At 50.9% G+C, this 18,640-nt stretch overlaps 1 protein-coding gene across 1 annotated transcript in view; it reads right to left on the reverse strand.

The window, feature by feature from the left end:
• SDK2 (sidekick cell adhesion molecule 2) overlaps positions 1 to 18,640 on the reverse strand; it is a 990,523-nt gene that overhangs the window by 203,497 nt on the left and 768,386 nt on the right. The window contains exons 25-26 of the mRNA XM_068126284.2: positions 2,736 to 2,976; positions 125 to 240 (exon numbers count right to left, since the gene is read on the reverse strand). Coding sequence (XP_067982385.2) covers positions 125 to 240; positions 2,736 to 2,976 — 357 coding nt within the window. The remainder of the gene's footprint in view (positions 1 to 124; positions 241 to 2,735; positions 2,977 to 18,640) is intronic.

The following is an 18,640-nucleotide window of genomic DNA, read 5'->3' on the forward strand; positions in this document are numbered from 1 at the left end:
CTTGTAACAACTGTCTTGGCCTTGGCTTCGCCAAAGGATGCATCAGAAAGCCAAGCATTTGGGGGAAACCCCAGGAGTGTGGAATAAGGAGTGCTCACGACAGCATGCATCGGGTGGTTCTGACCTTGTAGCCATGAATGAGTCCATTTTGTTCATCCTCTGAGACCTGGCCCCAGGTTATGAGCACTGTGGTGGGGCTTGTCGCATTGGCAGTCAAGTTGGCTGGACCATTTGAAGGAACTTTAGAACGGGAACAAAAACAAAACAGTGCATTTGTAAAGTCAAACATTGCATGAACTCTGGTGAATATAAATATTTCAGACTACAGATAACAAACAACTCAATTTAAAGAGCCCGACATGTGTGCTACTATTGCAGACAGCATGCAGACTGTCTCAGCTGTAACTAGAACGGCACTCGGTAGAGCGCAAACCTCCACCAGGCTGAACAGTTTACGTTTTCTATCCCATTGATAGGCCGGATCTGGATTCGGACCTCAACCAAAATCTAATCGGCTTGTTCTTGTCACATAACCAACTCATCCCCCAAGTTTAGTCATAACTCGTCAATAACTTTTTGAGATATCCTGCTATATGTTGGTTTTAGTCCTATCACTCAATGGTGAAGAATCACTTAAAAATTAAATACTTCTCGTATCCGAATCCACATTCAGATCTTCACCAAAATCGAATGTATTCGTCCTTGTAACGCACCCAACCTGTCCACCAAGTTTCGTCGAAATCCGTCCACAACTTTTTAAGATATTGTGCTATGTATCAGTTTTAGCCTTATCTCCTAAAGGCGAATAATCACTAAAAAAATTAAATAACTCTCGTATCTGAATTCATATTCAGATCTTCACCAAAATTGAAACAATTCTTCCTTGTCACTTACACAACATTTCCACCAAGTGTTGTTCAAATCCGGCCACAACTTTTTGAGATATCCTGCTATATATCGTTTTGGCCCGATCTCCCAATGGTGAAGAATCACTTTTAAAATTCTGGTAGCCGAAACCAAATCCGGATCGTCACCAAAATTTAATCATTTCGTCCGTGTCACATACACTACCTCTCTGCCAAATTTCATCAGAATCCTCTCCACAACTTTTTGAGATATCTTGTTCACAAACAGACAAACAGACAAACAAACAAACAAGAAATATGTCGTGCATAGCACGATACCTGCGAAATCCATAAAAAAAGTTGTTGGCCTATGATGACCTCAAAAATGAATGGTGGTTGAATTCAGTGACCTGGTATGCAAATCCTCTTCAAATTTCACGTCAATCAGATGAAAATTGAGGATTTCAGCAATTTGGCCTATGTTGACCTTTTCGCCTATGTTGACCTAAAAAATACTTGGTGATTGAATTTCGTGAACAGATATGTAAATCCTCTTCAAATTCCAAGTTAATCAGGTAAAAATTGAGGATTTTACAAATTTGGCCTTTGTTGACCTTTGGCCTATGTTGACCTCAAAAATACTTGGTGGTTGAATTCAGTGACCTGGTGTGCAAACCCTCTTAAAATTCATGTCAATCAGATGAAAATTGAGGATTGTAGAAATTTGGCCTACGTTAACCTTTTGGCCTATGTTGACCTCAAAAATGTCGTTGAATTAAATGTTGTTGATAATAATAAAATCGTTGAATTAAATGTCGAGATATCCAAATCCTCTTAAATTTTCAGGTCAATCGGAAGAAAACTGAGGATTTTAGAAAGTTGGCCCATGTTGACCTTTTGGCCTATGTTGACCTCAAAAATAGTTGGGGGTTGAACTCAGTGACCAGATATGCAAATCCTCTTAAAATTTAAAGTCAATTGGATGAAAGTTGAGGATTTCAGAAATTTGGCCTATGTTGACCTTTTGGCCTATGTCGACCTCAAAAATACTTGGTTGAATTCAGTGACCAGATATGCAAATCCTCTTCAAATTCCAAGTTAATCAGATGAAAATTGAGGATTTTAGAAACTTGGCCGATGTTGACCTTTCGGTGAAAGTTGATCTCAAAAATACTTGGTGGTTGAATTCAGTGACCAGATATGCAAGTCCTCTTCAAATTTCAAGTTAATCGGATAAAAATTGAGGATTTTATAAATCTGGCCTAGGTTGACCTTTTGGCCAATGTTGACCTCAAAAATAGTTGAGGGTTGAACTCAGTGACCAGATATGCAAATCCTCTTAAAATTTAAAGTCAATCGGATGAAAATTGAGGATTTCAGAAATTTGGCCTATGTTGTTGACCTTTTGGCCTATGTTGACCTTTTGCCCTATGTTGACCTTTTGCCCTATGTTGACCTTTTGGTGGAAGTTGACCTCAAAAATACTTGGTGGTTGAATTCAGTGACCATATATGCAAATCTTCTTCAAAATTCAAGTCAATCGGATGAAAATTGAGGATTTTAGAAATTTGACAAAGTTCGTGTCCTTTGGCCTATGTTCACCTTGCGACCTTTTGACCCCCAAAACAATAGGCTTCTTGCTTATGACCAACTCTACCATTTGGTGAAATTTCGTGAGGATCGGTTGAAAATTGTGACCTGTAGGCAACTGACAAACAGACAGACAGACAGAATAACGCACAAGGCCAACCAATATCTTCGATTTTCGCAAGTAACAAACGGACAGACAGGGGTGAAAACATAACCTTCGGTGCTGGAGGTAAATGTAATATGAACAAGCAGCATTAAATTTTTGTATTTTGAAAAGAATAAACGTCATTTGAATATTACCTGACTCGCTCGTGTGACCAGTCACCGGGCCCGCCCAAGGTCCAGATCCCATTCTGTTGTAGGCCTGCACAAATATCTCATACTCAGCCCAAGGCCGTAGGCCTTGCACCGTCACCTCGCGCTCTGACGCATCCTCCACTGTCAAAACGAGAGGTGTTGTTGTCAGGTGATTTGCTCTCCGGCACCTAACTCGGTAACCAACGGACGAGGCTGGAGCGTTGTAGTCAGTTTCCTGCAATGGCTGAAATAATGCGAGGACAACAAAATGTGGACAAGAGCTAAGTTCACTGCTCAAAATAGAAGCACGAGCAAAGTTATACATCTTGAACAATAAATTGTGAGAAACATTGAAGGAATTACAGCTCATTTTATATTCGCTCAATGCAATCCGACGCACTTCCATATATTGCAGAGAGGGCAAGTGCAAGAAGCATTGGTTTAAAAAAAACATGCAAAACATATACAATCACATATGACATGTAGATAAATTGTTCAAAGCTCAATTCTGATTTACATTTTCCAAATACAGACTTGGCATTTAATATGGAATATTTTTTTTCTTCTTGACTTGGGTTTACTTTCTTAACTCAGTATATCAATCTGGTGAATTTCTTTTACACTTTGGTGATTTATTTGTTAAAAGAACCATGTCACTGATTGTCTGTCGCAGCAAGAAGTCAACAACAGGATGATATCACAGGTGGCGTGGCAAAATGTACGGACAGGTGCATTTGATGATTGGCTTCACAGTCGGGTATACAAGGGTTGTTGCGTTCTGTATTAGTGGAAAACAACTGCTGCACGTCTCTAAAAGTTATTGCCGCTTCCTCTGGAGATGGTCCGTAAACTCGTGACAATGCTGTTTGTCATGGAGTGGTGGCTTTACGAAATTACGGCATGAAACAGCGTGCTATTGCTCGGCAGTATGGCATCACTCAAGGTCAGGTGTCAAAGATCCTGAAACGAAATGCTCAGAGGGGTGTCCCTACTCCAATACCGAGGCCAGGAGGTCCCCGCAGAACCACAAGGAGGGATGATCGCCAGCTGCACCGGTTAGTCCGCAATGGCCGTACCAAGTCAGCTAATCGGCTTAGGGCTGAGTGGCAGCAACTGACAAATGTGCCTGTATCCAGAAGGCGAGTCAACCAACGACTGGTTCAAGCAGGCTATCGTGCCAGGCATTCCCTGAGAAAGCCACGCCTGACCAGACAACACCGCCAGCGCCGATTGCAGTGGGCCAGAGAGCACCGTCAATGGCAGCCAGGACACTGGAATCACGTGATCTTCAGTGACGAGTCTAGATTTCTGGTCTATCGTCAAGATGGCCGCGTCCGAGTGCGCAGAAAAGTGCATGAAGCCTACAACAAAGATTGTATAGTGCCAAGAGTCCAAGCTGGAGGTGGTGGGGTGACCGTTTGGGCTGCTTTTCATGCAGGGGCAAAACTGACCTGGTTGTTCTGAATGGAAACCTGAACCAGTTCAAGTACAGGGCCATTCTGGAAGAAACATTGCTTCCATTTGCTCGTGCAGCCTTTCGAGGAAACTTTGTCTTCCAAGATGACAATGCACGGCCTCATCGTGCTCGCATGATCCAACACTTTCTTGCTGATCGTGGTGTAGAGCATATGGAGTGGCCTGCCATGTCCCCGGATATGAATCCGAGAGAGAACTTGTGGGCAGAATTAGCGCGTCAAATCGACCACTTGGACCAGCAGCCGACCTCTGTGCGTGAATTGCAGCAGGCTATTGTCACTGCATGGCAAGTGATTCCTGTCCAAACCTTGGCAAATCTCGTGAACAGCATGCCTCGACGTGTACGTGCTCTCCTGAATGCTCGTGGGGGTTACACGAAGTACTGAACTGTAATTTTACTGTCCGTAATCCAGTGTCGTAATTAAACTTTTGTTTTTGTTAAAAAAAAAATTGGCTAATGTGCAAAATAAAGAGATACTTCTGGAAAACGTACAGAAGTTTAACACAGTACTGTCCATGAATCGAGTTCGATATCAGTTTACATCACTTTCAAGGATCAATTTATTTGTTTCGAAATGTCAAATGTGGTTTTTGTTTCTTTTAAAGGTCACATTAACAAAATCTAGAATAATTTCAACATAATTCCAATGAACTTTTGGTTCTAAGACATCTTGAAAAGTAAGTTCACCCCACAAAAAAAATATTCCATATTAAATGCCAAGTCTGTATATACAGTAAATCCTCGATTTACATCTCCCCTTTTAACATTGTTTCGCAAATACATCGCCATGTTATAAACACCGTTACTCGATTTGTGTTGTCTCAACTCACACTTGCGTTGTTTTAGAAGCCGCACCTTTTATTCTCGGGGGTTTTCAGAACATACAACACTGATAAAGATGCCAGAACACATCGCTAAAGTACCAAATCCGGAGATGGCAAAATCGCCGAAAGAATTGTTGGGTTGTCGACGACTAAACGGACAACTCTCACTGGCTTTGCTCGTGGGGATGGTGACTGACACCATGCCAGGGCTAAAAACAACACCTGACAAAGGGTGGATGAGCTCCAGAAAAGAGCCAATGGTCATCCAATTTAAGAGATGGTACCGCCTAAAAACACCCACCCGGTTTGGACCAGTTCCGGTCATACCAAAGACCTAAAAAAAATTCAAAGTGCAGTCGTTTTCTGTCTTTAATACGTGGTCTCAGGCTTGTAATGGAGCTGCTACACATGCACATAGATGAGACAAACACTTAACACAGCCACTGAGCTTGGGGAAAGTGTCGTCACTGTCGTCACTTCCAGGGATACTCTGGGTTCCAGGGATACTGTATTGAAGATTGGTTAAGAGGCATTGTAAAAGCGTTACTTTCGAAGTGAATTTTGATGTTATTCGTCGAATGGATGCTGGTGAATGTGCAGTTGATGTCGCTGGGTTCTTTAGTTTGCCTCCGGTACATACCACCAATAATCTACATATAATGGAGCAAGTGCTTGTATGTATGTATGTATGTATGTATGTATGTATGTATGTATGTTGTATGTATGTCCGCTCTTCGCCCATTTGATTGGTTGGACAGCTGACATGACTCCACCCACAAATGTAACCTGAAATCCTTAACCTAAAGTAAACAGAGGACCCAAAATACTGCCCCCCCCCCTGCCCCTCCCTCAACACCCAGAGGACCGAAAAGACAGCGAAGACCCAGAGGACACAAAAGACCACGAGAAACCTAAATAACCCATGGACCCTAAATACCCCAAAAGACCACGAGGACTCAAAGTACACAGAGGAACTAAAATACCCAAAGACTAAAAAGACTGAAAAGACCCAATGGACCCAAAAGACCCCGAGAAAGCTAAATAACCCATGGACCCTAAATATCCAAAAAGACCCCAGGGACCCAAAGGACCCAGAGGAACAAAAATACCCCAAAGACTAAAATAACTTAAAATACCCAGAATACCTAAAATACTGAAAAGACCCAATAAACCCAAAAGACCCAATATACCCTGAAGACCCCGAAGACCTAAAACACCCCAAAGACTGAAAATATTCCAAAGACCCTTAACAACCCTGAAGACCCAAAAGACCCCGAAGACCCTTAAAGACCCAAGATAACCAAAAGACCCCGAAGACCCAAAAGATCATTCAAGACCATGAAGACGCAAAAGACCCTGAAGACCCAAAATACTCCAAAGACCTTAAATGACCCCAAATACCTAAAATACCCCAACGACCTAAAAGACCCCAAAGACCTAAAAGACCCCAAAGACCTAAAATACCCCGATAACCTAAAAGACTGAAAATACTCAATGGACCCCAAAGACCCAAAATACCCCAAAGCCCCAAAATACCATAAAGACCCAAAAGACCCTGGAGACCCTTAAATACTCGAAACACCAAGAGGACCCTGAATACCCAAAATACTCCAAAGACCCAAAATACCCAGAAGACCACAAAGACCCCGAAGACTCAAGATAACCAAAAGACCCTGAAGACCCTTAAAGACCCCAAAGACCCAGAGGACCCAAAATAACCCAAAATATCCCAAAGATCCTTGAACACCCAAAAGACCGAAAAGACAAAAAGACCCTGAAGACTCTCCAAAATGTCTCTCCGAAAAGACCGACTGGACAACCCTCCCATCTACTTTCTGAACAATCCTCTCCAAGAAGTTCTCTCACTCAAGCTTTTGGGTCTCACTATCTGCCATGATCTTTCCTGGGAAAACCACATTTCAAATCTGGCCTCCAAAGCCAGTCGCCGACTGGGCATCCTCCGTCGTGTGAAGTCCTTCCTTGGCTCACCTGAGCTCCTCACCACATAGAAGGCTTTCATCTGCAGCTCAACGGAATACTGCTCTCCCCTCTGGGTTGGTGCTCCTGCCTCACACCTAGCTCGACTTCACGCTGTTGAAACCAAAGCTTTCAGAATCATTGGAATCTCCCGCGATGAAGCTAACTCCATGAGCCTTTCACTCACTCACCGCAGGCAGGTTGGTGGTCTTTCTGTCTTCTACCGACTCCTCTCTGGCCTTGCTCCCCCAGCTCTGTCTGTGCTCTGTCCCCCAAATATTCCTACAGGTCGCACAAGATCTGCCAGCAACCCTCTTATGATGAAACTGCCAAAATAAAGACTCTCTGCTCACCTTCACCCTTTCATTCCTCTTTTCTCCCACCTCTGGAACAAACTCCCTCACTCTCTTCAATCCCACTCCTCCCTCCAGGTCTTTAAAACAGCTGTTCACCACCATCTCTTATCTTCCCCCATCCAAAACCTTGATCTTTTATACCCCCGCTAATTCACCCCAGATCCATTTTTCTGAGATACCAACTTCTTTCCTGGAAGTCCTAGCAGTGTCCATGTGTTTTTTTTTTTAACTCTTTGACTTGACTAATATGGAACAAGGTTGCAGAGTTCAAAAAATTAATCAACAATGGAACGTTAACTTCAATGCACTCCAAAGATTGTAAGACCATTTACTTGTGCACTTGAACCTTTATGGTGATTAATAGAAAACAGGCCCAGGTAATTAAGGCCCATCAGGCTCGTGCCAAGTCCACATTCTTGCACTACCGCCATACTGTAATACAGCTACTCACACAGATGGCTCCAAGAAGACATCCATACACAATATATATCTACGTACAGTCGTGGCCAAAAATATTGGCACTCTTGCACTTTTTTCAAATAACTCATAATTTTCTCTAAAAATAAGCTGATATTGACAAAAGTATTTGGTCTCCACAATTCTTTATTTCACTGTTAACATTACAGAACCTTTGTTTTTGATTCAGAACCTAATATATCCTTTTCAATCAGAAAATAAAAATAAATGGCGTTGACAAAATTATTGCACGGTAGGGTGCTAAGCAGAAAGCCATTTCTTAAGAAAGAAATTGGACCTTGAGTCCCATTTGAAGTATGCAAAAATCCACTCCAGAGATTCTGAAACCATCTGACAAAAATTGTGTGTTCTTACGAAACCAAGATGGAACATTTTGGCCTAAATGGAAAATGTTACGTTTGGCACAAACCCAACACATCACATCACCCAAAGAACACCATCCCTACTGTGAAGCTTGGTGGTGGAAGCATCATGTTATGGGGATGTTTCTCATCAGCAGGACTGGGGCACTTGTCAGGATAGAAGGGAAATTTATGGAGTAAAATACAGAAAAAAAACTGCTGCCCTCTGCAAGAAAGCTGAATTTGGGACGGAAGTTCACCTTTCAGCATGACAACGACCCGAAGCACACCGCCAAAGCTACACTGGAGTCTCTAAGGAACAACAACAACAACATGCATTTTAAAGGCCATTTTCCCTGCTAGAGCGGGGGTTAGCCTTGCGGTCCCCATGACAATCTTCTCCATTTTGCCCTATTTTCTGCATCTCTCCTTGTTAACCCCCTTGCCCGCATTTCTTCTTCCACCATCTTTAGCCAAGTCTTTCTCGGTCTTCCCCGTCCTCTACTTCCTTCTACATTAACTTCCATCACTCTTCTCAACCAGTCACTTTCATCCTTCCTCAATACATGACCAAACCATCTCAACCTGTTCCTCTTCACAGCATCAATCACAGGCAATATTCCCATCATCTTTCACAATTCATCATTTGTCTTCCTCTCTCTCAAAGATACTCTGCACATCCATCGAACCATTCGCATTTCCACCCTTTCCAGCCTTCGTTGCTGCTCTACATTCATTACCCATGTCTCGCTCCCATAAATCATAACACTTCTCACACATGCAGCATACAGCTTTCCCTTCAGCTTCAGCGACACTCTCCTCCTCATCAGCACGCCACTCAGTTCCCGAAACTTCTTCCATGCACATCTCACTCGAGCAACCGTTGCCGAGTCTGATCCACCTTCTCCATTCAGCATGTCTCCGAGGTAGCAAAATGTTTTCACACCTTCCAGCTTCACGCCGTCTCCAAGATCCAACTCAACATTTCCTCCATCTGCAGCTCCCTCTGTGCACACCTTACATTTGAATGTAGCTGCCACACTGGTAAATGACCCTCTCAGACCACTACATTTTTTATGAACCCACTCAGCACACATTGTACATTGAATGGAGTTCACTCCGACACCCTTCCTGCACACAGCACACGGCCACTTCCCAGTTCTTTCCACCTCACCACTTGCCATACCTTTGTCTTTCCGATATTCACCTTCAGACCTTTTGTCTCCATACATTCCTTCCACTTGTTCATCTTTTCCTTCAGTCCATCCATACTTTCCGCAATCAACACCAGATCATCTGCATACAACAACTCCCACAGTAAACCCTCCTTTACGTTCTGAGCCAGCACCTCCATCACAGCTACAAATAGTAGTGGACTTAGTACCGACCCCTGATGCACTCCCACCTTCACCTCAAACTCACCACTGTTCCCGTCCTTCGTCCTTACAGCTGTGCGCGCTCTTTTGTACATTGCCATCACTACTCTGATCAACCATTCCTCCACTCCTAACTTCCTCAATGCCCATGTCAATACTTTGCGTGGAACCCTATCGAATGCTTTCTCCAGATCAACAAACCCAAAAAACAACTTCTTCCTCTTATCCATGTACTTCTCCTGCCACTGCCTCACAATGAAAAGTGCATCTGTCAAAGGTCTCTAAGGAACAAAAAGATAAATGTCATTGAGTGGCCCAGTCTACCCCGACCTACATCCAATCGAAAATCAGTGGCTTGACTTGAAGATTGCTGTCCATCGATGATCCCCATCGCACTTCGCAGAACCAGAGCAATTTTCACATGAAGAATGGGCAAAGGTTTCACCATAACATCGAAGGTTTCATTAAACTACCCAAAAAGACTTGCAGCAGTCATTGCTGCAAAAGGTGGTTCTGTAGCGGTTACCGCTGGATGCACACAATCGCCTTGCACCGGCCAGAACACGGCCAGACGCGCCTCTCCCGGGCATGCCCGGACTCACTGTTCCCGGGCACGCCCGAACCTCCCGGGCACGCCCGGTCTCGTCTTTCCCGGGCTCGCCCAGAGCGTCCGGGCATGCCCGCTATCGCCTTTCCAGGGCTCGCCCAGAGCGTCCGGGCATGCCCGCTATCGCCTTTCCAGTGCTCGTCCAGAGCGCCCGGGCACGCCCAGCCTCGACTTGCCAGGCCGCAGCCAAACACGCCCGGGCAGGTCCAGACTCGCCTTTCCAAGGCTCGCCCTTGATACCCGGGCATGCCCGGTATAGCTTTTGCCGGGCAAACTTCCCAACATAAATGTGTATATATATTGCTGCCCGATAAACGGGCTTTTGAGAGTACCCGAGTGTGATACATTTATTAAACCTACTCGGACGAATTTCCATCTTTGGTCGCGTCAATTCTTTCAACTCGCGTTGGAGCCCAGCTCCTTCATTGGTGACCTACCGACATGGATACGGCAGTGACGCTTAAACTGCCTACCTTCTGGGAGGCTCACGCGGCTGTTTGGCTCGCTCAGGCAGACTCTCAGTTCGCCCTGCGAGGCATCACCGCGGACGACACCCGCTTCCACCATGTTGTGGCGGTGCTCGGTTCCGCCACCGCGGCCCGCGCCTTGAGCCTCCTCCAGCACCCGCCGGCTGCTGACAAATACGACGCGCTGAAGACACTCCTCCTCGACGCTTTCGCCCTCTCACCGGCAGCACGCGCACGGCGCCTGCTTGACCTGCCCGAGCTCGGCGACACGCGCCCGTCCGAGCGCATGGACTATATGCTCTCGTTGCTCGGTGAGCACTCTCCGGATTTTCTGTTCCGCGAGCTGTTCCTTCGCCAGCTGCCTCACCCGGTACGCCTCGCCCTGGCTGGCACGTTGATCACGGATTCCCGCGCCCTCGCCAGGGAAGCCGATAAGATCTCCTCGGCGGGCCAGCACATCGGCGCGGTTACCTGGAGCCCGCCGCCATCCGAGACGACGCCCACGACGCCCGAGCGCCCTGCGCGGTTGGAGGCCGAACTGCCGGTGCAACTGGCGGCCGCCACGCCGCACCGCCCGCTTCCGACATGACGGCCGGGGCCTCCACCTGACCGGGCGTGGTGTTATTACCACGCCAGGTTCGGACACAAGGCTCGGACGTGCCGGCCCCCGTGCACTTTCGGCAGGTCGGGAAATGGCCGGGCCGGCGTTCATTCCCAGCCATGAGCGCCGGCCACTCGGGCAACTTGCTGTTTATTCGGGACAAAGCGTCTGGGCGGCGTTTCCTGTGCGACACCGGCGCCCAACTGAGCGTCATACCCGCCTCCGAGCAGGACAGGCTGGACGCAGTTTGCGGCCCCTCTTTGGTCGCTGCTAATGGCTCGGCCATACGCACTTTCGGCCCAGGCATCGTCACCCTCTGCTTCGGCAGCCAGCGCTTTCAATGGACTTTTGTTACCGCCAGCGTCCCCGTGGCTTTGATGGGCGCCGACTTCCTCTGCGCGCAGGGGCTGCTGGTCGACGTCAAACGACGTCGCCTTGTCCACGCCGAGACCTTCAGCTCCCTGGCGTGCACAATGAGCAGCTCCGCGCCGACCGAACTGGCGTGCGCCCTCCCGGCAACGAACGAGTTCGCTCGCCTGCTCGTGGAATTCCCGGCCCTCACGCGGCCGACGTTTTCGGCCGTCGCGGTGTGGCACGGGATCGAGCACCACATACCCACTATGGGCCCGCCGGTCTACGCCAGGGCCCGCCGCCTCGATCCAGCCAAGCTCGCCGTGGCGAAGGCCGAATTCGACGCGTTGGAGCACCTCGGCATCGTGCGGCGCTCCGATAGCGCGTGGGACTCGCCACTGCACATCGTGCCAAAGCCGGGGGGTGGATGGCGCCCGTGTGGCGACTACTGCCGTCTCAATGACGCTACCACCCCCGACAGGTACCCGATCCCGCATATTCAGGACTTTTCCGCCCGTTTGGCGGGACGGGTCATCTTTTCGAAAATTGACCTGATACGGGGCTACCACCAGGTACCTGTCCGGGTGGCCGACGTCCCGAAGACGGCCGTCATCACGCCGTTCGGCCTGTTCGAATTTTTGCGGATGCCGTTTGGCCTCAAGAACGCGGCCCAGGCGTACCAGCGCTTGATGGACGGCGTGCTGCGCGACCTGCCGTTTCTTTTCGTCTATCTGGACGACATCCGCGTCGCCAGCACGTCCCGCGCCGAGCACCTCCTCCACCTCCGAACACTGTTCGGTCGCCTCAGCGAGCACGGCTTAATTGTCAACCCGGTCAAATGCCACTTCGGCGCGACGACCGTTGACTTTTTGGGCCACCGCATCACCAAGACCGGGGCCGTGCCGCTGCCGACCAAGGTCGAGGCCATCACCACGTTCCCGCGTCCCCGTTCCATCAAGGCCCTCCAAGAGTTCCTCGGCATGGTGAATTTTTATCACCGATTCGTGCCCCGCGCTGCTCAGCTCATGCGGCCCCTTTACGAGGCCCTCCGGGGCAAGCCGGCCAAGCATGACATTGTTTGGTCCGCGGCCATGGACGCGGCCTTCGCCAGCGCCAAACGGGCCCTCGCCGACGCAACGCTGCTGGCTCACCCGGTGCTCAACGCGCCCATCGCCCTCACTACGGACGCCTCCAACTACGCGGTGGGTGCCGTCCATGAGCAATGGGTGGACGGGGTTTGGCAGCCACTCACTTTTTTCAGCCGGCAACTCCGGCCGAACGAGTTAAACTACAGCACGTTCGACCGCGAGCTGCTCGGGCTATTCCTGGCCGTTCGCCATTTCCGACACCTCCTGGAGGGCCGCCCGTTCACGGCTTTCGTCGACCACAAGCCGTTGGTCTACGCAATGGCTAAGGTCACGGAGCCGTGGTCGGCCCGCCAGCAGCGCCACCTCTCCGCCGTGTCGGAGTTCACCACGGACATCCAGCACGTCGCCGGCAAAGACAACGCCGTGGCCGACTGCCTTTCGCGGGCCAGCGCGAACGCGGTCCACCTCGGCGTGGACTTCGCGCTCATGGCGGCCGACCAGACCACCGACGCCTCGGTGCAGGCACTCCACGCGGCGGACACGGGCCTCCGCCTGGCCGACATCCCCTTCGCGGGCACCGTCCTTCTCTGCGACGTCTCCCAGGGCCAGCCTCGCCCCATCGTGCCCGTTTCCTGGCAGCGCCGCATCTTCGCCTCCATCCACGGCCTTTCTCACCCGGGCCGGAAAGCTTCTCAGAAGCTGGTGTCGGCGCGTTTCGTCTGGCACGGCCTTCGACGAAACATCCGCGACTGGGCCAACGCCTGCACGGCCTGCCAGCGAGCCAAGGTCCACCGCCACACCCAGGCCCCGCTGGCACCTTTCGCCGAGCCTGAACGGCGTTTCGACCACGTCCACGTGGACCTGGTGGGTCCCCTGCCCCCCTCGCGGGGGTTCACCCACCTGCTCACCATGGTGGACAGGACCACCAGGTGGCCGGAGGCCGTGCCCCTCACCTCCACCACCACCGCCGACGTGGCGCAGGCGTTCATCGCCACCTGGGTCGCGCGCTTCGGCGCACCAGCGGACATCTCGTCCGACCGCGGCCCACAGTTCACGTCTGAGCTTTGGGGCGCGGTCGCCTGTTCGTTGGGGGTCACGCTGCACCGCACCACGGCCTACCACCCCCAAGCCAATGGGTTGTGCGAGCGGTTTCACCGCTCCATGAAGGCCGCACTCATGGCCGGCCTTCAGGACGACGGTTGGGCCGACCGGCTGCCGTGGGTCCTTTTGGGCCTTCGCACGGCCCCCAAGGAAGACCTCCAGGCGTCTGCCGCCGAGCTCGTCTACGGCCAGCCGCTCCGCGTCCCGGGCGAATTCGTGCCCGACGCTACCAGTCCCTGGTCCGCCGCTCGGCAGCGCTCGGACCTCCAGGAGGCCGCCCGACGATTTGCCCCCGTGCCGACGTCCCGCCACGGTGGCCCCCAGTCCTACGTCCCCCCGGCGCTTCGCACAGCGGAGTACGTCTTTGTGCGACATGACGCGCACCGGAGGCCACTCCGGCCGCCGTACGACGGGCCCTTCAGGGTCCTGCGACGGGGCGACAAGTCTTTCATCGTCGACTTCGGCGGCCGGCCGGACCGGATTTCTGTGGACCGCCTCAAACCGGCGCACATGGACGTCGACCGACCACCACGGTTGGCCCTTCCTCCGCGGCGAGGCCGCCCCCCTTCCACAGTTCCCCCCGCTCGACCACCCACCACCACGTCGGACCCCTCCCCACGACCCTTCAGGGGTCGCTTCGGCCGGGTCATCCGGACCCCCCCTTAAATTGACCCTGCCGGTGCAGGTCGATTCTGGAGGGGCGTGTGTAGCGGTTACCGCTGGATGCACACAATCGCCTTGCACCGGCCAGAACACAGCCAGACGCGCCTCTCCCGGGCATGCCCGGACTCACTGTTCCCGGGCACGCCCGAACCTCCCGGGCACGCCCGGTCTCGTCTTTCCCGGGCATGCCCGCTCTCGCCTTTCCAGGGCTCGCCCAGAGCGTCCGGGCATGCCCGCTATCGCCTTTCCAGGGCTCGCCCAGAGCGTCCGGGCATGCCCGCTATCGCCTTTCCAGGGCTCGCCCAGAGCTTCCGGGCATGCCCGCTATCGCCTTTCCAGGGCTCGCCCAGAGCGTCCGGGCATGCCCGCTATCGCCTTTCCAGTGCTCGTCCAGAGCGCCCGGGCACGCCCAGCCTCGACTTGCCAGGCCGCAGCCAAACACGCCCGGGCAGGTCCAGACTCGCCTTTCCAAGGCTCGCCCTTGATACCCGGGCATGCCCGGTATAGCTTTTGCCGGGCAAACTTCCCGACATAAATGTGTATATATATTGCTGCCCGATAAACGGGCTTTTGAGAGTACCCGAGTGTGATACATTTATTAAACCTACTCGGACGAATTTCCATCTTTGGTCGCGTCAATTCTTTCAACTCGCGTTGGAGCCCAGCTCCTTCAGTTCCACTAAGTACTGACCTAATCAGGTGAATACTTTTGCAAACAGTGAATTTTGATGAGTACATATTGTTACAGACGCGGTTGTGGATGTTGGTTTACCGAGCGGTTTGGTATGACCGCGTCTGCACAGTTTACCCGATTATACTCGAACGTTGGCCGAGTCGCGCTACGCTAAATCAATTGAGGAAAGGACACAACGGCTGGGTTAAAATGACACGACACCAGGGGTACAGTTCTCAAGACCTCCGGAGGAGGTTATAATACTTCGGAACGTTAGATTACAAGGACGAGAGAGACAGCATAGAAAGGTAGGCACTTATATACGGTCTTATAGTAACCCCGACAGACGACAGATAAACGGGACAAGACTGACTCACACCGGGATTGATGGCAAGGAAGGGCAGGTAGTCGGTGGACAGCACAAGGTGCACTCTTGGCTCAGGGACAGGATCCACACGGTCCGAAAGATGCAGGGAGGTCTCTCAGCGCTCGGAGGTGGCGACTGGTTCTTCTCACTTCAAGCTCGGGGCGCATCTGACGTCACGTCCGGTAAGTCGCTGCGTATATCCGGCGGGGAGTGACGCCCTCGGCTCGTTAGCTCCGCCCCAGATGGAATCGGCCCGTTGCTTCTTATTGGGTGCGGGGGGTTACCGGGCTCCGCCCCTTGACGAGGGGCCGACAGGCAGCCCCTCCGTGGTAACCCCGTCGGCGCACATGGGTAATGGCGGCTAACCGAGCCGGAGTGAGGACGCACACTCCCCGCGCGCTGTTGTGGTAGTTGTTGTTGTTGTTGTTGTTTCATGGGGAAGATGGGAGGAGGTATGGGGAGGTCCTAAACTCACTACTGGTGCCATACAATCACATTCTGGTGCAACGAAGAGTCAGAATTAATGGAAACGAGTCCTTAACTGACATAGACTAAGAATAACTAGCAAGATGTCCGAAAGTTGTCTACGTGAGATGCGGTGGACCTGGGCACGACATTTAATGGGGAAAGAAGGGGAAGGTCGGGGCTACAGAGTGTTGTTTACAGACAATGGGACTAGGGAATGGGGGATTGGGGATAGTTGGGGAGTATTGGGAAAATAGGGGAATATTTACAAGCGGATATGGAGGCCAAATCCCATATCCGCAACATTGCACCCTTCTCTACCCTCGGGGCGTCCCGACCCGATAAATTTTTACCTATTTTAGTGTGGCACTCAGATGTAGTTCCCTCTACTATTAACTCTACCCTGAGTGCGACAGTTTTACAGATATTCACAAATGAGTAAATATGTCCCCCTGCGACGTTGCACCCTTCTCCTCACAGAAACACACCCACAGGATAACCGAATCGCGGAAAGAATTCGCAAACTAAACATTCAGCCGGTAGGGAGCATTATTTACAAGACTACGCTGATATTTACACTACGATCCAGGACCTGTTTTTGGAGGAACACATGCAGATGTTATGCATAGAGAGAGCACGCATGCCAGCATCGATACACCAACCCACGAGTGCTCTGTGGCCTTACGGCCTTTAATAATGTGCAGAGCACCCCTTCCAAGCACCAAAAGCACCACCCCATAACACAGTCAGCACCATCCGGTGCACCAATAAAGTGTTTATAAATCACCGGTGGTGTCGCAGCCGGCCGATGTTCTGCCGCTGGTCTTGCCTTCATGTGGTGCACTTGGCCTTCTTGCTTCTTTCAAAAATAAAGAAAGGCGCCAACCGCGTCCATTTCTGTATTGTGGCCGTCAGGGGGCCAACTAAAAGTGGTTCACCTGTATGGCATAGGTGCCACGTTGACCCATAGGTCCATCCACGGGTGGTGCTTGGCCGCAAAAGAACTGCGGTCCATTGTGGGTGGCCACCAAAATTGCGGTCCATATGGTGTATCGATCCAGGCAGCAAGCAGCGAAAGTGCAGGCCCACAACTGCGGAGCCAGCACCTCTCTCTCCTCTCTCTCTGCCCCAAAGCCAGATCCTCGGAGGTGGGAGACAAAAGAAAAGACAAGTGAGTAAGGTGGTAAGGGCGCAAAAGTGCACGCAATGTAAGGTAATGCACACTGGGGGCACATGGGAACCAGGTGAGACAGGTACGTTCCTACCGTACGCCCCCCCCCCCACCAGGTAACCTACATGGCCCCTCCCTTACCCCTTACTGTATCCACAAAACACAACACTACCCATAAACATCTACTTTACAAATCAACAAACGTCCCTACTGTCTTCCCCGTTCCTCCCATATTCCAAATTCGTCTTCTCTCCCTCCTAACCAATCAAATTTGCCATTTTCAACTCAACATCATAATTTGCCATTTCCAATTCATCATCAGTCCCTCCTAGGGAGGGAGAGATGGAATCACCCCAATGTCTCATCCACGTCGTGATGCGTCTCACAAATCCACAGCAATTCTCCTTTCCTGCACACAGAACAAAGAAAACACAGGTGTGGAGTCATCATCATCACCACAGGTAAGTGGCTGCGTATGGTGCGACAGGTTCATCAATCCTAACTATTTCCTAAATGACTTTAACAACTTTACACTACCCGGGGTCTTTCTCCTGCCAAACCATTGGCCCTCTTACACTATGGGTTCTAAAAACCAATTCCCATTGACCAAACTGTGGTGCTTTTCAATTTGGGGTCTCACTCCCCCGATTCATCCCCCGGTGCCTTCGCACAATTTCTGGGCTGTGGCGTGTACCTCTCCCAGCGGGTCTACCCACCTGCACACCTCCACCACTGCAGTTGCCTCCGAGCTTACCTGCTCCTTACCCTAACCTAACTACCTGGGGAAGGCCCTCTGGCGCTCTCCCCACTCGGTGCCCTCTCTGGCACTGGGCTGCCCGATCCACACCCGGGATCCTCAGGCACCCACTGACACTAACGGCTCCCAGAGCCCACCTGCGGCCTCACCTGGCCGACATCCTCACAGTGGTGGAGTGCCCAACCAACTACACACACTAACAGGCTACACGCCCAGCCATTTCCACAACACTAATGCACCCATCCACAATACCATTCTGTCACCCGCACCACAGATGCCAATATCCAACCACAATTTACCTGTACCTTCTACCTAACACTTACACTACCCGCCCCGGGTATCCGTGATGGGGGTCCACTCTTCCCCCATTCACACCTTCGCACCATGCACACCACTCCGTACCACTTACTCCAACTCTCCCCACACACCTTTACTTGCACACCTGTGCTCTCACACCTGGTGCCACCTGCACCCTTCTCTCCCCAAGCGCATTCGCGCTGATCCACAACACTCACTACTCACACACTGCTCCACACACCTGTCCAGTTCTCACACAGCATCATCTCATCTAACTACTCCCCTCTGAAACTTGCGCTTCCCAGTCGTCCCTTTAAACTATTGCGCTCCCTCGTCATTATAATCCACACTAATCTACCTGCGTCCCCACTACAGGTATCAGTCACTAACTAAACTTAACGTCACCTAATGTCATCTTCGCTAGATCCCTATCAATATCCTAACCCACCCGGGCTAGTTTTCACTGCCATAC

This window comes from Myxine glutinosa, chromosome 10 (genome assembly GCF_964187855.1).
Source record: "Myxine glutinosa chromosome 10, kmMyxGlut1.1, whole genome shotgun sequence".
Classification (NCBI taxonomy): domain Eukaryota; kingdom Metazoa; phylum Chordata; class Myxini; order Myxiniformes; family Myxinidae; genus Myxine; species Myxine glutinosa.